Consider the following 18641-nt stretch of genomic DNA (forward strand, 5'->3'; position numbering starts at 1 on the left):
CATTTTTGAAAGTCTGATTCACAAAGATTAAAAATATATATTTAAAGTCCGAAACATACTCCCAGGACTGGGTGTGGTGTCTCATGCCTGTAATCCTAGCACTCTGGGAAGGTGGAGGCGGGTGGATTGCTTGAGCTCAGGAGTTCCAGACCAGCCTGAGCAACAGCAGGATGGTCTCTACTAAAAACAGAAAAACTAGTCTGCTTTGGATCTCTTGAGCCCAAGAGTTTGAGGTTCCTGTGAGTTATGACATCAGGGCCCTCTACCAGGGCAACAAAGTGAGATTCTCAAAAATAAATACACATGGCTTGGTGCTCATAGCACACTGGTTACAGCACCAGCCACATACACAGAAGTTGGTGGGTTTGAACCCGGCCTGGGGCCAGCTAACCAACAATGACAACTGCAACAAAAAATAGCCAGGGCATTGTGGCAGGCACCTGTAGTCCCAGTTACTTGCAAGGCTGAGGCAAGAGAATTGCTTAAGTTCAAGAATCTGAGGTTGTTGGGGCAGCGCCTGTGGCTCAGTCGGTAAGGCGCCAGCCCCATATACCGAGGGTGGCGGGTTCAAACCCGGCCCCGGCTGAACTGCAACCAAAAAATAGCTGGGCATTGTGGCGGGCGCCTGTAGTCCCAGCTACTCGGGAGGCTGAGGCAAGAGAATTGCTTAAGCCCAGGAGTTGGAGGTTGCTGTGAGCTGTGTGATGCCAGGGCACTCTACCGAGGGCCATAAAGTGAGACTCTGTCTCTACAAAAAAAAAAAAAAAAGAATCTGAGGTTGCTGTGAGCTGTGAGGCCACAGCACTGTACCAAGGGTGACATAGTGAGACTCTGTCTCAATAAATAAATAAATAAATACACAGACAAGTAAACATGCTTCCAGGCCACTCACACCTGTAATCCTAGCACTCTGGGAGGCTGAGACAGGAGGATTGCTTAAGGTAAGGAATTAGAGACCAATCTGAGCAAGAACAAGACCTTGTTTCTAATAAAAATAGAAAAATTAGGGGCAGCGCCTGTGGCTCAAGGAGTAGGGCACCGGTCCCATATGCCAGAGGTGGCGGGTTCAAACCTAGCCCTGGCCAAAATAAAAAATAAATAAATAAAAATAAAATAGAAAAATTAGCCAGGTGTGGTGGTCAGTGCCTGTAGTCCCAGCTACTTGGGAGGCTGAGATAGGAGAATGGCTTGAGCCCAGGAGTTTGAGGTGGCTAGGAGATAGGCTGATGTCACTGCTCTTAGCTGGGGCAACAGGGCGAGACTTTGTTGTGGAGGAAAGAAACAAAAAAGCTTCCAATGGAAATTTCACTGTATAAGGAAGGGCTGCAATATAAGTATGCAAGCAAGCGTCCAAGCTGTGCTGTTCGGGAATGAAGGCTGCGATCCTAACCTGCCACACAGTTTCCAGGTATGTAGACTGGGGATAATAATAGGTGCTTCTAGCTTGGCACCCATAGCGCAGTGCTTACGGTGCCAAACACATACACTGGAGCTGGCGGGTTTGAGCCCAGCCTGGGACTGCTAAACAACAATGACAACTACAATTAAAAAAAGAAAATAGCCAGGCATTTGTGGCGGGCACCTGTAGTCCCAGCTACTTGGGAGGCTGAGGCAAGAGAATCACTTAAGCTGAAGAGTTTGAGGTTGCTGTGAGCTGTGATGCCATAGGACTCTAGTGGGGGCCACAAAGTGAGACTCTGTCTCAAAAATAATAATAATAATAATAATAATAATAGGCTTGGCGCCTGTAGCACAGTAGTTGCATGGCATCAGCCACATACACTGCATACACTGAAGTTGGCAGGTTCAAACCCAGCCTGGGCCAGCTAACCAACAATGACAACTGCAACAAAAAATAGCCAGGCGTTGTGATGGGTACCTGTAGTCCCAGCTACTTGGGACGATGAGGCAAGAGAATCACTCGAGCCCAAGAATTTTTTATTTTTTTTTTTAGTTTGTTTTTTTTTTTTAGAGACAGAGTCTCACTTTGTCGCCTGGTGTCACAGCTCACAGCAACCTCAAACTCCTGGGCTTAGGCGATTCTCTTGCCTCAGCCATCTGAGTAGCTGGGACTATTTTTTGGTTGCAGTTATGCCAAGGCCGGGTTTGAACCCACCCTCGGTGTATGGGGCCGGAGCCCTGCCCACTGAGCCACAGGTGCCGCCCAAGCCCAAGAATTTGAGGTTGCTGTGGGCTGTGATGCCATGGCACTTTACCAAGGGCAACATAGTGAGACTCTGTCTCAAAAATAAATAAATGAATAATAGTAATAATAGGGGCTCCTGACTTGGAGGTATGAGTACTAAATGAGAAAATGCCCTTGAAGTGTTTAGTATATGGTAGAGCTCACAGTAGGGCCTTATCTGCTGTTTAGTAACAATAACTAGCCCCTCCTTGCCTATACATTGTTTTGCAGTTTTCAAACACCACAGCCTGGGCCAAAAAGAGGTCTCTGAAGGAGACTGGCCAGGACCACCTACCTACCCTGGCGTCACAGGGACAGAAGCCCCAGTCCACAGGGTTCAGCACCAAGGCACTTGGCGAAGGCTGTGTTTGGGCAGAATCCTCACTGCCCTAGTCCTAGCCCTGGACTCCTAGGGTCTCTCCTGCACGTCCAGGTGAGGACCATATGCGCCCCCATGTGTCCCATTGCAGCCACAACACCTTGGAGCACCCAAGGGCCCTGCCCTCTCTGGAGAAGTCACATTCACCCAGATGGGGTCACAAAAGGGATAAAGTGACTTAAAAGAAATGAGAAACGACCTCCAGAAGCTCAGATGTGGCCACTCTAATGAGACAGTGGGGATCGTGAAGGGTACTTGTGCGGAACTGGTTATTATTTTTTTTTGTAGAGGCAGGGTCTCGCCTTACTGCCCAAGCTGGTCTTGAACTCCTGGCCTCAAATGATGCTCCTGCCTTGGCCTCCCATAGGGTTGGAATGACAGGCATGAACCACCTGGCCCTGCGTTGGCATCATGTTCTGTTTCTTTTATTTATTTATTTATTTTTAATAATTTTTTTTTTTTTTTTTAGAGACAGAGTCTCACTTTATCACCCTCGGTAGAGTGCTGTGCCGTCACAGCTCACAGCAACCTCCAACTCCTGGGCCTAGGCAATTCTCTTGCCTCAGCCTCCCGAGTAGCTGGGACCACAGGTACCCACCACAATGCCCGGCTATCTTTTTGTTGCAGTTTGGCTGGGGCTGGGTTTGAACCCACCACCCTTGGTATATGGGGCCGGTGCCCTACTCACTGAACCACAGGCACTGCCCAATTTATTATTATTATTATTTTTTATTAAATCATAACTTTGTACATTGACGAATTTATGGGGTTCAGGATACTGCTTCGATATACAATGTGAAATACTCACATTGAACTAAGTAACACATCCATCATAATTATACTCATTCCTTAATAGTTTTGAAATGTACCATTGCATCATGCACATTAGGTGAGGTCCCCCCAAATACCCTCCCCTCTCTCTTCTCTTCCCTTCTACTTTCTGGACGATAGTTATGTTTTGCCATTCATATGAGGGTGTAGGTAATTATATACTGATTTCATAGTAGTATTGAGTACATTGGATACTTTTTTTCCCATTCTTGAGATACTTTACTAAGAAGAATATGTTCCAGTTCCATCCAGGTAAACATAAAAGATGTGAAATCTCCATATTTTTTTTCATGTTCTGTTTCTTGTCCTCGAGCCAGTCCCATGGTGTTTTCTTCATAGGTACAGTTGTCATATGGCACAGTCACATCTCATGTGAGCTTCTCTGTGTATGCTTATTTCATGATTGCATAGGTGTGGGTAAACTGATGAGAAGTTAATAGGGATCAACTTTGCCTCCGTGAAGTGTCTGGGGTGCCTGGAAGGTCCTGGAGGCCCCATGCTTGGATTTGGGCTGGAGAGCTACCCCAGAGGCCTTCAGCACAGCTATGAGTGTAGAAGATGCTGGCTCCACAGATGCCTGACTGCCCCTCCAGTTGTCCTGCCCAAATCCCCCCCTCACAGGTGGTACTGGTGTCAAGCAGCTGCCTGGGAGACCCAGGCCATGCCATTTTAAGCAACATATCCATCATCCCAGCTGCCACCCTCTTCTCAGCCCCCTGCCAAAGCCCCTCAAAGCTGCTCCTCTGTTCAGAGCTGGGCTGTGCCTCCTCAGGCCAGGGTGCCTATAGCCAAGGGTACGGCAGGTCAGGGCTCTGTCAGGGGGCCCTCCAGCCCTCAAGTGGTCCATGTGCTCCTGGGCAGGCCCTGCCTGAGTGGGGCTGGGGGTGAGCTGAGGGGACAGACTGTGCTGGGGGTGGGAGTGGTAGCATTGTAGCGGCTGGTCCTGAGCTGGCCCAGGGCCCTGGCCTGGCTGGCATTTTCTACAGGAAGTGGGCATAGCATCCCCTCTGACAGATGCCCATTCTGTGCCTCCCAGGTGGCCCCTCCTGGTCTCCCACCTGCCTCATTAGGGATAGCTTTCCAGGCACTCAGTGGGGTGAGCCATGTGTGTCTGTGTAGGGGACCTCAGCAGACATATTGGGCCCAGAGGGGTGTAACTAGGCCTGCTGCCATGGGTGGAGGGGTGGAGAGTACAGGATGGTGGTAGATCCCAGGCTTCTCAGAGTGCCTGGGCTCAGGTCTCAGCCCTACCACTCCAGAGTTACACAATCTGAGCCAAGTCCCTTGGCTCTCTCTGACTGTTTCCCTATCTGCAAATGAAGATAGATGTAGCTCCTTGGTCTGGGCCTTGTAATCCTAGCACTTTGGGAGGCCAAGGCGGGGGGTGGGGGGGTGGGGGGGTGGAGAGATTCTGAGGGTGGTCTATGAGCTGGGACAACCTGGCAATGGCGCTGTCGTCTGCTGGCCCCATAGGAGCTGTGGGCTTAACAGCCTCTCATCAAGGAGCTCCTGCTGCCCCTTTCTTACCACAGTCCTCTGCAGACCCCCAGCCTGCAGGGACTGCCTGGCTTGGCAAGCTGGACTCCTCATCCAGAGGCACCAGGAGGGGCTGGCTGGGCAGGGGACAAGCCAACAGACAGGCAGAGGGTGGGGCCTCCTAGACTAGGGGTCAGGGGCCAAGGCTAAGTCACTGCCATCCCTGCCAGCTCGGTAGGGTCAGGCTCTCAGGGGTGGTGGTTCCTGGTGTCCAGACCCCCACTTGTGGCATCTCCTAGGCCTCTCCTGTCCACTCCAAACTAACCTTGCTGCCAGGCCACCAGCACCTGGCCCTGGATCCAGGCTTTTCTGCCTACTTCCAGGCATGGAGAGCTGCTCCCAGCACCACTGAGTTCGCATCCTTAGCCAGCTCCTGCAGTCCACTCACCCATCCTGAGTGATGGCACCTCTAATCTGTCTACCAAAGTTAGAATTGGTGTTGTGATAGCTGAGGCCAAGCTGGGAGGGCCTCCTGTGAGGAGTGGGCCTAGGGCCTAGCCCTCAGGAAACAGCAAGGACTCTTGGAGAGGTTGAGCACGGGTGACCTGTCCCTGTGTGTCACCATCCCTCATGGAAAGAGGAGGGAAGAGGAGGAGGAAGGGATGACTCTGCACTTGGAGGCTCAGGCTCACTCTGGCAAGCCAATCCTTGGTTAGGGATGAAAGGCCTGTTTCAGCAAGGTCTGTGAGGTCTCAGGACATACCAGCGGGGAATAGCCTGGCTCTTCTTGTGGACACTACCAGCCTGTCAGACAGGATCTGATATACTGTCACCTCTGTCACCTACTGTCTGTAATATCCAGGGCCTCTGTACCCTTGAGCTGCCTGTTACATAGTAACTCATTCTAAACTCCCCTACCAGCCACACCCTCCTTTTGGCCCTAGCTCCCTGCTCTCCCCAGCTGTGTTTAGGTTGGGCCTAGAGTGCCCTCCTGCTCTTCACTGGGGGGATATCTGAGCCCTCTGGGCTTGATACCAGGGCTCCAGTCACTGACAAAGATGCAGAAGGCTAGGCAGGGGGTCTGTGCCAGCTGTCAGCACCCATGATGGATGAGGGGCCAGGCAGGGAGGGGCCAGACTCCTGCCAGAGGACACTGGGGGCCAACCGGCTATAGACACAGCCACTGCCAGTCACAGCTGGGGGCCTGGGTGAGCGCCCCCACCAAGCAAGCTGTTTAAAAGCCCAAAGAGTGTTGGTCTTCCCAGTCCACCTGGCACTATGGACACCTGGGCCTTCCCTGCAGCTCTTTTCTTCCTTTGCTTAACTCCTGAGAGCCTGCAAGGCGGTGAGGGACAGGGAGGGAGGGACTGCAGATCAGGTGGGACACTGGCCAGTTGCTGGGGTTCTGGGACAGGGAGGGCCAGGTGTGGGAAGCCTGAGCTGGACAGAGAATTTAGACTGGGAGGGTTTGGGGGAGCCAGGAGATAGATGCCGGGGGCCGCCACCACTCAGCCTCCTGGGCTCCCAACCCCAAGTCAATGCCCCTTGTGCCTCCATGTCCGCACCCCCACCTCTTGGCCTGGGGAATGGTACATGGCCCCTTTGGCACTGGGGCCAGGGAATGGGCTGGTCTCTCTACCCCAGGGGTCTGAGAGCCCTCTAATGGACAGCCCTGGATGTTCCCCAGCTCTGGATCTCCAAATGTGGGACCAGGGAAGCAGGAGCCCAGATACTTCACAGCCTTGGTAGTGTCGACACAGGCATGAGAACATCTGACCCACCTGGAGCTGGGTCCTGAAGGTGTGATAGGAGTGAGGCTATCTCTGGTAGCCAGAAGAGACAGGCCTAGGAGGGGGACAGGAGGGAAGAGACAAGATGAGGTGAGAGGGACTAGGGACCTCTAGGGTCTTGGGTGTGCCAGGAGGGGCTTCCTCCTGAGAATGATGCATCTGAGCTGCAGGAGAGATAGGTTGGAAGGAGGAAATTTCCAGAATGGGGAGGTGTGGGCTCTGTCTCCACTCCCCTGGGTATGGCCCAGACACCTTCCTCCAGACCCAGGGACCCTCCAGCCTCAGCTGTCCTTGGCATCGAACTGCTCACCTGCTCTGTCCTTGCCCCTGCTGTGACCAGTAGGGAAACAAAGACCCAGGGAAGAGGGGGAAGCTTTCTTTGCTCCCTCCTAAGTTTCCCTGCTTCTTCTGACCCCACAGGCTTGAGGAGCCCTGATGGCTACAGATCAGGTAAAGCTGGCTGAGGAGCAGGCAGGCTGGGGTACCCCAGTTCCCAGCCATCTGCCCCCCAGCTTCAACCTCTCACTTCCCCCACAGGCTATGGTCCCCCTGGTGGCCTGGGAGCAGGTAAGGGCTGGCACATCCGGGGACAGGCGATGAGATGAGTCCCATAGGCCTGCTGCTCAGAATGGCTGTGAGCCAGTTAGGGGGTTCTGGGGAGAGCCTGAGGGAGGGACTCCTGGGTCCACCACCTGCTCCCTGTGTCTCCTCCAGGCTTTGGAGGGGATGTGAAACCACAGAAGCCAGGTAAGTCCTGCCCTTATCCTAGTTTGCTCTGTCTCCCCATCTTTCCCTCACACCCCCACCTAGATCTTTCTCCACAGGATTCAGGAATGGGAATGGTCTGGGAACCCAGCCAGGTGAAGATGGTGGGGTCTGGGGGTGTCCTCTCCCTCCTCCCTCCCTGACCTCAGAGAGAAGAGACAGGATTGGTGAATGATTAGGGGGCATAGGATACTTTCAAGTTTGCTGGTATCTGGTTGGTGGGGGGTCCAGTCTCATACTCGTACCTCAGCTGGGACCCTAAACCTACCTAGCTCATCTGTCCCTCCCTCACAGGGCCCTCAGCTCAGAATGGCTACAGAGCAGAAAGGGGTGGGTAGGCAGGGGAGGGAGAGCTGGGAGCCAAGACTCCAGGGGTATCCATGGGACTGGAAACTCCCAAGATCCTCATCTGACCTCCTTCTCAGGCACGGGAGGGGGTGTGAGCCCCAGCAGCTAGATAACAGCCAGCTCATACCTGTCCCTGTCTCCCTTTGAAGGCTCAGTCCCCTCATTGCTCTCTCTGCCTCTGTTTTCCCTGAATGTGGAAGCAGGGGAACTAGGGCCTTCCCAGGGGTGGGAACCCAGCCAGGTGAGGACCAGGGAGGGCTAGAAAGGGGCACCATGCAGGAGTCAGGGAACTGGGGGAGGGCTTGGCTCGGGAGGTGGGGTCAGCCTGTCTCTCCCTAGGCCCTGGGTGTGGGCCTGAAACCTATGAAGCCAGGTAAGTGGAGGGCCCTGCCCTGCCTCTGCTTCATTCTATCCAGGCCCTTTCTCTGTTCCCCACCCCAACCCACCTCTTGGCTTATGGCCTTCACCTGTCTCCCCAGGATTTGAAAGTAGCAATGGCTTGGGAGCTGGAGTTCCTCCAGGGGCAGCAACCCTATCAGGTGAGAGGGGCTGCGGCAGGTGAGGAGAGCTGGGTTCTCGATTCTTATTTTATTTTATTTTTTTTTTTGAGACAGAGTCTCATTCAATCACCTGGGTAGAGTGCTGTGGCATCATAGCTCACAGCAACCTCAAACTCTTGGGCTCAAGGGATCCTCTCACCTCAGCCTCCTAAGAAGCTGGGACTTTACAGGCACCCTCCAAGACACCCAGCTAGTTTTTCTATTTTTAGTAGATACAGGGTCTTGCTCTTGCTCAGGCTGGTTTCAAACTCCTGAGCTCAGGTAACCCACCCACCTTGGCCTCCCAGAGTGCTAGGATTACAGGCAGGAGCCACCACACCTGACCAACCCTTATTCTCAGGGGAGGGGCTGGTTGGGGCCAATGTCACCCTTATTCTGTCTCTCCCCAGGCCTGGGAGGGGGAATGAAACCTCAGAAGCCAGGGAAAATGGGAGGACACTGCCCCTTGTCCTGCTCCTCTCCCCATGCTGTGTCCTGTTTCTGTCATACACAGCCCTCCCCCCTTGTAAGGGGGAGCCTTCAAAGGGAGACAGGGATAGGCATGAGCTGGCTCTCACCTGGCTGGCTCACACCCCCTCCCATGCCTGAGAAAGAGGTCAGATGCAGGTCTTGGGAGTCCCCAGTCCCATGGATACCCCTGGAGTCCAACGTGACCTAGGAAAAAATACGAACCAGATGAGAGGGGAACACACCACCTCAAAGGAGATGTGGAAAACTGCCAATCACCACATACCCCAAGTCATTAGAAATTTGCATTAGTCTCCTCTGGGTCAAAAAAAGCACTTTTCGGGTGGCACCTGTGGCTCAGTCGGTAGGGCGCCGGCCCCATATACCGAGGGTGGCGGGTTCAAACCCGGCCCCGGCTGAACTGCAACCAAAAAATAGCCGGGCGTTGTGGCGGGCGCCTGTAGTCCCAGCTACTCGGGAGGCTGAGGCAAGAGAATCACCTAAGCCCAGGAGTTGGAGGTTGCTGTGAGCTGTGTGAGGCCACGGCACTCTACCGAGGGCCATAAAGTGAGACTCTGTCTCTACAAAAAAAAAAAAAAAAGCACTTTTCTTAGAAAAATTTATCCCCTGCCTACCTATAGGATGTCCCTTCATTGGCCTCCTATGACTTGAGATGTGGTTTCAAGCCTAGGGAGAATCTTCTAGACTGGTCTCAGACCAGAGGTCCTGGGGTGGGGATACCATGGAAGGTGATTAGAGCTCTCTAGCCTCTGCCTTCCTCTAACCAGGAGCCAAGTCAGGGAGGGTGGGTTGGGAGCTGGGGCTCTAGGCTCCCATACTTGGTCTTGTCTCTCTCTGCCTTAGTCATGGGAAAGGCTGTGAAACCTCAAAAGCCAGGTAAGCCCTGCCCTGCCCCTCTGTCCTTGTCACTCCCATACATCTGGCCTGGCCTCCTCTTACTTCTTTCTGCTCAATCTCCAGGATTTGCCAATGGGAATGGCCTGGGAGCCTGGGCCTTCCTGGGAGTCAGAGCCCAGCCAGGTGAGGGCACTGGGCCAAGCTGGGGTTCCAGGAATGTAGGGGGAAGCTAAAGAGGTCAGGGATTTCTGATTTCTAGGACAATGGAGGATTGTTGTAGGGTTGGGGGGTGGACCTAGCTCAGCCTCTTTGGTTCTTCCCAGGTTTGGGAGAGGACAAGAAGCCTCTGTAGCCAGGTGAGACTAAGACCCTCCCACCCATCCCCTCATAAACTGCTTTTTCTCCTTAGGATATGGCAATGGAAATGGCCCAGGGACCCAGCCAGGTGAGGGTGGCAGCATCTGGGGCTGATGGGAGGAAGAAGTTAGGGTAATAGACCACAGCCTGTGTCCTAGCACGTAGCTCTTAGGGGTGCATTTATTCAACCACTCTCCCCTGAGCACCTGCTCCAAGCCAGGCCTCTGCTGGGCATTGAGGATCCCTGAACTGGACAAGGTAGCCATGCCTGACTCACAGGCTAAGAACCCAACATGCAGTTGCCAGCTATGGTCAGGACTGGGCAAGGATCCATGGGCAGGGGAGGGAGAAGGGGTTGGCCAGGCCCTAGCCTTATCCCAACTTCCAAATTTCCTCAAACAGGCCCCACAGGGCAAAAGGACTTTAGACCAGGTACAGAAGAGGTGGGGACAGAAGCGGGCATCCTAGGGCTGTATTTCTGGCAGGAGGCCCAGAGATGAGAGCCCCTCAACTGCTCATCTCTCCCCCAGGCTTTGGAGGGAGTGGAAAACCTCAGAAGCCAGGTAAGCCCTGCCCTTTCCCTGTTTTTCAGCCCACTACCTCTTTATCTGCCTGTGCTCCCCCAAGTTCCAGGTCTTTCCTCCTTCCTGGTATTATGTCTCCCCAGGATTTGGGAATGGGAATGGGCTAGGAACTGAGACCTTCCTGGGAACCCAGCCAGGTGAGCCCTGGAGTGGTGGGAGTGTGGGGGTCACTAGGGTTACTGATGTTGGGGCCCGGCCTGGTTGTGAGGGCAGAGAAGGGACCCAGGGGCTCATGGATAGTCTTTCCCTCCTCTTACCCAGACCTCAGAGGAGGACTAAAACCCCAGAATCCAGGTGAGCATCACCCTCTCACCCCCGACATGGTCTCACACAACGCTCATTCCACAAAGCAGTCGATGGGCCTGCAGTCCTGGTCTGGGCCAACCTGGTTCTGGAGGCAGGAGGGTTATAGAAGCTGCCCAGGCTGCCCCAAGAGCCTTGCCCTGTGCATTGTGGGAGTGAGCAGCCAGGCCTGCTGGGAGACTTGTAGGTGCTCAAACTAGGGCAAAGAGGGGACCAAAGAGGGCATAGACTCTAGAAATATCTGTTTGGACCCCAACATGGCAGGACCTAGTGCTTGGCAGCTCTGGTTGCTGAGGGAAAGGAACTTTTCCAGTGGGTTGACATGGTGGTGGTGGTGGCAACACCCAAGGACCCAGGCAGCTGAACATGGTGTCCAGGCCTCCAGGGGGTTGGACCCAAGAACAGAGGACTTGTTATAAAAGTCTGGGGACAGCCACTTGCCAGGGGTGAGCAGAAAGAAGAAACCCTGAAGAGGGCCTAAGAAGCCGTGCAGAGGAGAGGAAGGAGGCCCAGGGAGTGCAGGTCAGAGCAGGAGAGGTGCAGGGAGCAGTGTATCAAAGGCACATTACTGACCAAATGGCACCTCAGAGGCCAGCAGGGTACATGGGAAAGACATGTGGGACTACCTCCCTCAGGGCAGAAGTGAGGATGGGGATGTGAGGACAGGGTCAGCCCAAGCCTGCCTGCCCTATCCTCTCCTGGAGGGTGGCGGGAGGAGAGCTCAAGGGGCTAGACTGGGCGTTCTCCTTAGGCCCCTTTCTCTTCTTTCACAGGCACCACATCTCAAAATGGCTATGGACCAGGTAAGGGCAGGCCAGGGTTCTGAGGAGGCCAGAGGTGGGCCCTGGGCCTCTCACCTCCTCCTATCTATCCACCAGGCTATGGAGGACTCTTTCTGCCTTCCCCCAGCCCCTGAGCTTCCTTCCCCTCTCACCCCACCTCAATCTGTCCCCCAGGATTTGGGAACGAGAATGGGAATGGGAATGGGCTAGGAGCCCAGCCAGGTGAGACTGGTGGGATCTCAGGAGGTATGTTGTTCTGGGTGGGGAGATCCTCTCCTGGCCTCCCTCCCCAGGCCTTGGAGGAGCAGAGTTGACAGGGTGCTGGGAGGAAGCTTCCAGGATTCTGGGTTTCTGGCTTAGTCCAGTAGGGAGGACCTTCACCTTCACCTCATCTTGATCCCAAATCCCCCTACACCCTTTTCTTTTCCTCACAGTCTTGGCAGCCCTGAACAGATTTGTCCCAGGTAGGAGCAGGAATGGGAGGAGCTGGGGGAGACCTTAGGATGGGGCCCTGGAGTGGTTCACCTGCTTCCCATATCTTCTCCAGGCTTTGGAGGGGGCGTGAAACCCCATGAGCCAGGTGAGAGCTTCTCTGGTTCTGCCTCTCTGTCCATGGGCCCCTGAAGCCATAAGTATCTCCCTTGCCTCTCCCTTCCTCTGACCCTTTCTTTAGGATATGGGAAGGAGCTGGGAACTGGCGCCTTCCCTGTAGCAGGGTGGAGGGAATGGGGAGGGGACTGGGAGGACATAGTGAGGATCTGAGTTGTGAGGAGAATGTGGATCTGGGTGTGGCTTGCATCTGTGTCTCCCCTCAGGCCTGGGACAGGTAAAGCCTCCAAACCAGGTGGGGGACGCCCTCCCCACCCCTGACCCCCGGTGGCTTACACCTGTAATCCTAGCACTCTGGGAGGCCGAAGCGGGTGGATTGCTTGAGCTCCAAGTTCAAGAACAGCCTGAACAAAAGCAAGACCCCGTCTCTATTAAAAATAGAAAAACCCATGGGCGGCGCCTGTGGCTCAGTGAGTAGGGCGCCGGCCCCATATACCGAGGGTGGCGGGTTCAAACCCAGCCCCCACCAAACTGCAACAAAAAAATAGCCAGGCGTTGTGGCGGGCGGGCGCTTGTAGTCCCAGCTGCTCGGGAGGCTGAGGCAAGAGAATCACGTAAGCCCAAGAGCTGGAGGTTGCTGTGAGCTGTGTGACGCCACGGCACTCTACCGAGGGCAGTAAAGTGAGACTCTGTCTCTACAAAAAAAAAAAAAAGAAAAACCTGAGGCAAGAGGATTGCTTGAGCCTGAGTTGAAGGTTGCTGGGAGCTATGATGCTAGGGCCCTCTACCCAGGGTGACAGCTTGAGACTCTGTCTCAAAAAAAAGGAAGCCAGGTAGAGAAGAGAGACCCCAGCACCTCTGCTGCAGCCCCCACATACTACCCCTTACCCCCACCCCTATCTGCCCCCCAGGATATGGCAATGGAAATGGACTGGTAGCCCAGCCAGGTAAGGGCTGCTGGGCCTGGGTCCTGAGGTGTTGGGAGGTAGGGTGGGAGGAAGGTAACTGAGAAGACAGGGACCAGGAGGACAGAGGGCTGGGGGTAGGGGCAGGGCTGGAGTCAGTGTCAGCCTCTCTCTGTCTCTCTCCAGGCTTAGGATTGGGCACAAAGCCCCAGAAGCCAGGTGAGTCTGCCCTCTGCTCCCCCAAGCCTCTGAGCTCTCCTCCTTTCATTCATACCCCACCTGGACCTAGAAAGGGTGGCACCCAGGTGAGGTGGGTCTGGTCTGGCAGCTGCTCTTCCATCTGCTCACAGGCTTCCAGAATGGGCCCACATGAGCACAGGGGAGTGTCTGCAGGATACCTGGTTTCTAACTTGGTTCTAAAGGGGGACCACACTCTCTGCTTAGCCAGGGTCCCCAAGCCTCTGCTTACCCCTCCTTCCTTGACAGGCTCCCCTGGCTTCAGACCTATTGATATTGATTTGGGGGCAGGGAAGCTGGAGCTGTGGGAAGGAATGAAATGGGTCCTCCAGACCCCAATCAGATTCACTCACAGGCTCCTACAGCCTGGAAGAAGGTGGAATTGGCAACTGAATGGAGGTGGCAGGGGGCAGAGGGAGGTGCCTGGAGTTCAGGTCTCTTAGTCTTGAGGGCAGAGAAACAGCCCCAGTCCCCTTCTGCTCCTTAGCACCACCTGCCTCCACAGGCCCTCTGGTTCCCCTGGCCATGGGCCAGGTAAAGGAGGTTGGGGTGGGCATAGAGGCAGATGCCAGGGTTCTGGAGAAGAGGCCCTGCAGTGGGAGGCAGGATGGGTACCTCACCCCCACCCCTATCCCTCAGGCTTTGGAGAGGGCATGAAACCACACAAGCCAGGCGAGCCCTTTCTCTATATGCCCTCCCCAGTCTCTCTAGCCCTGTCTCCCCAGGGTACAGGAATGGGTTGGGAGCCAGAGCTTTCTCAGGTAAGGAAGCCCAGCCAGGTAGGGGAATCTGGGTAGGACCTGGGGGAGGGGAAGAGGCTAGGCACACCTTAGAATTGAGGGGGTCAGTGTTGGGTCCTGGGGAAGGGACAGGGTGGCATCTTCCTCTTAGTCATTCTCTGTACTCTTCTCCAGCCTTGGGAGGGGACCAGAAACCTCTAAAGCTGGGTGAGTTCACCCCTTCTCTCTTTCTGCATCACCCCAAGGTCTCCCTGCTTCAAGCTGGACACCCTCACACCCTGCTCTCCCCAAAGGGTATAGGCTGGGGCTCCCCACAGGTGATTGTGGAGGGCTCACTCCTCCTTGGGAGGGGCCAGTGGGGGTCTGAACTGACCTTTCTGCCCTCCCCAGGTCTGGAAGAGGGTATGAAGCCTTAGAAGCCAGGCCTCTGTGTTTCTGCACACTTCCTTCCAGACACCCTTGTCCCTACCCCTCACATTTCTGCTTTCCTCTCCAGGATATGGCAATGGAAACAGGCTGGGGGCCCAGCCAGGTAAGGGCACTGGGACAGAGGTAGGGGCCCAGGAGGAGGATGGGAAGGAGGTTGCTAGAAGGTGGAGGGGCTGGATGGACAAACATTGGGTACCCCATCACCTCTCTTATCCTGCAGCAGGCCAGAGCCCACAGAAGGTATGCTCTTTCTATCCTGGCAAATGTCCCCTTTGGATGCTAGGTTTGCCCTGGAATCCACCATAGGCCTCCTGGGCAGCATGTGTGAGGCTGGCCTGGAGCTCACTCTTCACTCCTCCCTTCCCTTCCTCCTCCTGGCTTAGGTCCCTGCAATGGGGGGGTCACTCCATTGCTCCTCCCCAGGCCTCTCACTCCAGGGGTCCCTTCAGATAAAGGAGGCAGCTGGGGCCTGAAATCCAAGCCCCCTCCCCCAATGCAGAATGGCCAGTTTCCAGGTGAGTGTAGAGTGGGGGTGTAGAGGTGTGGTGGGGGACAAACACCTGGTCCTAGGAGGGACTGAACCTGGCCCCCATGTGCCTGTCTGTCTTGTACTCTGACACTGAGGCCTAGAGAGAGGGTAGTGACTTGTCATACTGAGTCACCTGAGGGAAAGCCTGAATTCTGGCCCTGAGACCCCATGTGACCTCACTCTGCAGCTCCCTCTACCCATTGCCCCATGGCAGGCTACAGCCCTATCTGTGCTGGGCTCATGGCTGCCCCCTGACTTTCTTCCTAGCACTGATCCCAGCCATCCAGTGGGGAATGAAACCTCAGAAAGCAGGTATGAGTCTGTTTGCCCCCAGACCCTACATCCTAGAGGGCTGAATCTCAACTAGGTCTATCCTAGTGTCCCCATACCAGATCAGGGTCACTCTATCACCCTTGTTCCCTAGGCTGCCTCAACTGTTCAAGCACCCTAAGGCTAGGAAGTCTCTCCCTGAGTCTCAATCTGTATTGCTGTTTTATAAGCTTTCTTCTGGTTATGTTCCCTGTGATAGGAGAGTCCCTTCTTCCCTCTCAGAGTCCCTAAGGTCCATACTTGGTGCCCAAGGAGTCAGGGAAAGTTTGGGCCCTTCCCACTGACCTCCATACTTCTCACAGGGTACCAGCCTCCAAATGGCTACAGACAAGGAGCAGAGCTGGGTGAGGAGGCCCTTCCCTGGAGTTCTTCCCCCCTCCTTCCCTTCCTTCCTCTGCCCTTCTCTTCCCTTGGCCAGCCCAGGAAGAGGGGAGATAAAAGCTGCGGCTATCTCTGAATCCCCTTCTCTGACCCATAGTTTCCTCTCTTCCAGGTTTTGGTGGCAGCCTCAAGCCACAGAAAGTTGGTGAGTCCTCCTAGTCCCCTATCTTGGGCCTAAACTGGCATCTCCCTCCTGGTGAGCCCCTCTCTATTTCTGTTTCTGTTTCTTTCCTTATTCACCTAATGTATATTTGCATGACTCAGGTGAGGGTAGAGCAACTGACTGAAGCCAGGTAGAAAGGAAAGAGCAAGTGAGAAAGTTGCACAGAAGAGGAAGTCAGAGAAGGCTTCCTGGAGGTGGTGATAGGATGGTTGCCCAGTGGTTAGTTGATTAGGGGTAGTGGGGAGAGTGCTCTGGGCAGATGGAGAAGCCCAGGTAAGCCCAGGACTCCTTTCTAGGAGTCCACCTGAATCTCTGCATCTCTCCATGAGCTAGTCACCTGCCTCCCCAGGGTTGCCCCACCCAACTCCTTTCCAGTCTCACTCCTGCAGGTTCTGGTCATGGGAATGGTCTTCCTGCAGCCAGGGGTCTGGGGAGCTAGGCTCAGGGCTGTCCTGCCTCTGACTTCCTCTTTCCTCCTCCAGGGCTCCCTGGGGCTCACGGCTTTATGAATGCTGAGTCCGACCCAGGGGACAAAGTGCACTGAGGGGGGAATGGATGTCCTTAGGGTTTTGGCAGGAATACCTGTAATCTCTTGCAGGGCATGGGGAGGAAGGGCTTGTGTACCCTAAAGCAGCAGTTCTAGCTAAAGAAAACAGTAAGAAAGGACTGTTCGGGTGGCACCTGTGGCTCAGTCGGTAGGGTGCCAGCCCCATATACCGAGGGTGGCGGGTTCAAACCCGGCCCCAGCTGAACTGTAAAAACAAAACAAAACAAAACAAACAAACAAAAAAATAGCCGGGTATTGTGGCGGGCACTTGTAGTCCCAGCTACTTGGGAGGCTGAGGCAAGAGAATCGCTCAAGCCCAAGAGTTGGAGGTTGCTGTGAGCTATGTGATGCCATGGCACTCTACCTAGGGCCATAAAGTGAAACTCTGTCTCTACAAAAAAAAAAAAAAAAGAAAAGAAAGGACTGTTCAGGTAGATTATGAGGCCTGACTGTGCCAAGGGGACGAAGTGCAGTGGGTGGGGCTGAGGACTGGGGCCTCCAGACATTGGGCTTCAGGGTACAGGGGTGCCCACACCAGCTGTCTTCCCACAGGCCAGGCTGCTGTGCTTCAGGGCTCTTCCTGGCCAGGCCTCCAGGCTTGGGGGGCCAGCTTAAAGCTTGGATATGGGGCTAGAGGCAAATATGCAGAAGTTGGGAGCCAACCAGGTAATGGAGGGTGTGGATAAAAGTGGGGTGATGGTCAGGGAGGCTTCAGGGAGCCCTGGTCCCAGGCCCAACCCACAGCCTTTCAGAGGGGGGACAGCCCTCAAGACCAAGAGGGTGGGAGGGGGCCAGAGGGAATAGGCAGGAAACGATGTGGCTGGAGAAGTGGCTGGTAGAACTGGGCACCCTGAGTGCCAGCTGGACACTGAACTGAGATTGGAGGTGATGGAATTGGACCCAGTTGTCCCACCTTCCTTCCCTCTCCCTGGGACCCTATGAGCAGCTAAGGCCAGAACTGAGTCCTGGGCCCTTAGGAGAGTGCATGTCTCTCAGAGCCTGGTGCAAAGCTAAGTTGGGATGGTGACCCGGGTGCCTCTGGTCTGTCTGTGCCTTAGGGGGCCCTGAGCTGAAGATAGCTAGCAATAGTCAGCTGGGAAATGATTACAGAAGTAAGAGGGAGCCACAGTGACCCACATGCTCCGTGCCCAAAGGGCCACCATTGTCACCCCTCCAGTTGCACTGGGGGATGGCCCCCCTTGGGAGGGATAGCAGGCTCTCAGCCACCTGTAGGTGACTGCTAAGTGACTGACCTCAGAGATTAGAGGACCGGGGAAGGCTCAAATGCCCAGAAAGTGAGGAGGGGACAAGACCTCCCCCAGAGACCTGCCCTTCCTAGTCCCTGCTCTGTCTCTTCCCAGGCCACTGCCCTCTTGGAAAATGCTGAGCACTGTACTGGAGGCTGTCCCCTCCCTGTCCTAAGGGTTTCTGCATTGATGCCTGATCTGCTGGGCAGGAAAGGCCACATCCTTGGGATCCGACCCTGGTGCTGGCTGGCCCAGGGTCTCTTCCAGGCTAGAAGTATTAATAAAGGCTATGTGCTTCCTTGTTTCCCTCTGTGTGCCTTTTGGGAGGGTTGCATACAGGGGAGCGGAGTGGCATGAGCCTACAGTCACCATCCAGCACCTCATGCATTTATTGGACAAATGTCAATGTCCCTTATGTGTCAAGGACCACGTTCCAAATTGGAGAGACCATGAGAACAAAACAGAGTCAAGGCCTGCCCTTAGGGACAGGGCATTAGTTGGTCACTGCCTAGTGGAGGAGACCCACATCCAAGTTAGGAGACTTGTGCATGAAAGAAACCAGCTTATTATTGGTGCTTTAATTCAGACCCAGTTAATTAAAGTTATTCAAAAGCAATTTAAGGGCGGCGCCTGTGGCTCAGTCGGTAAGGCGCCGCCCCATATACCGAGGGTGGCGGGTTCAGACCCGGCCCCGGCCAAACTGCAACCAAAAAATAGCTGGGGCGTTGTGGCAGGCGCCTGTAGTCCCAGCTACTCGGGAGGCTGAGGCAAGAGAATTGCTTAAGCCCAGGAGTTGGAGGTTGCTGTGAGCTGTGTGATGCCATGGCACTCTACCGAGGGCGATAAAGTGAGACTCTGTCTCTACAAAAATAAATAAATAAATAAATAAGCAATTTATGTAACCGAAACATTTGTACCC

General features: G+C 54.6%; 2 protein-coding genes across 4 annotated transcripts; both read left to right on the forward strand.

Annotated features, from left to right (window-relative positions):
* Window positions 1-1154: 1154 nt before the first annotated feature.
* Window positions 1155-12794, forward strand: LOC128560808 (41 kDa spicule matrix protein-like). Its single transcript, XM_053554295.1, has 15 exons — window positions 1155-1408; window positions 7082-7111; window positions 7199-7228; window positions 7376-7408; window positions 8254-8313; window positions 9646-9678; window positions 9763-9822; window positions 10049-10084; window positions 10399-10428; window positions 10527-10559; window positions 10664-10717; window positions 11657-11686; window positions 12100-12129; window positions 12213-12245; window positions 12565-12794. The coding sequence occupies exons 6-15, from the start codon at window positions 9648-9650 to the stop codon at window positions 12690-12692; spliced, it is 465 nt and encodes a 154-aa protein (XP_053410270.1). The 5' UTR covers window positions 1155-1408; window positions 7082-7111; window positions 7199-7228; window positions 7376-7408; window positions 8254-8313; window positions 9646-9647; the 3' UTR covers window positions 12693-12794.
* A 2-nt stretch (window positions 12795-12796) lies between these two features.
* Window positions 12797-18013, forward strand: LOC128560799 (uncharacterized). 3 transcript variants are annotated; one of them, XM_053554276.1, is made up of 9 exons: window positions 12797-13161; window positions 13306-14303; window positions 14593-14628; window positions 14909-15040; window positions 15322-15366; window positions 15687-15728; window positions 15878-15910; window positions 17028-17141; window positions 17837-18013. In XM_053554276.1, exons 2-9 carry the CDS (start codon window positions 13922-13924, stop codon window positions 17860-17862), a joined length of 810 nt encoding a protein of 269 aa, XP_053410251.1. In that variant the 5' UTR covers window positions 12797-13161; window positions 13306-13921; the 3' UTR covers window positions 17863-18013. The 3 variants fall into 3 exon arrangements, with proteins under 3 accessions (XP_053410251.1, XP_053410252.1, XP_053410254.1); XM_053554277.1 differs by having other exon boundaries at window positions 13306-13338; XM_053554279.1 differs by having other exon boundaries at window positions 13306-13338; window positions 14949-15040.
* The last annotated feature ends 628 nt before the right edge of the window (window positions 18014-18641 follow it).

Source organism: Nycticebus coucang, chromosome 12 (genome assembly GCF_027406575.1).
Source record: "Nycticebus coucang isolate mNycCou1 chromosome 12, mNycCou1.pri, whole genome shotgun sequence".
Taxonomy (NCBI): Eukaryota; Metazoa; Chordata; class Mammalia; order Primates; family Lorisidae; genus Nycticebus; species Nycticebus coucang.

Excerpts from the sequence above, each read along its gene's own strand:
- LOC128560808 (XM_053554295.1), top strand. The coding sequence starts at position 9,648 with ATGGGAAAGGCTGTGAAACCTCAAAAGCCAG. Across the intron at positions 10,085-10,398 it reads TGGCCCAGGGACCCAGCCAG|GCCCCACAGGGCAAAAGGAC; the intron begins GTGAGGGTGGCA and ends TTCCTCAAACAG. Across the intron at positions 10,429-10,526 it reads GCAAAAGGACTTTAGACCAG|GCTTTGGAGGGAGTGGAAAA; the intron begins GTACAGAAGAGG and ends TCTCTCCCCCAG.
- LOC128560799 (XM_053554276.1), top strand. The coding sequence starts at position 13,922 with ATGCCAGGGTTCTGGAGAAGAGGCCCTGCAGTGGGAGGCAGGATGGGT. Across the intron at positions 15,911-17,027 it reads CCTCAAGCCACAGAAAGTTG|GCCAGGCTGCTGTGCTTCAG; the intron begins GTGAGTCCTCCT and ends GTCTTCCCACAG. Across the intron at positions 17,142-17,836 it reads AGAAGTTGGGAGCCAACCAG|GCCACTGCCCTCTTGGAAAA; the intron begins GTAATGGAGGGT and ends GTCTCTTCCCAG.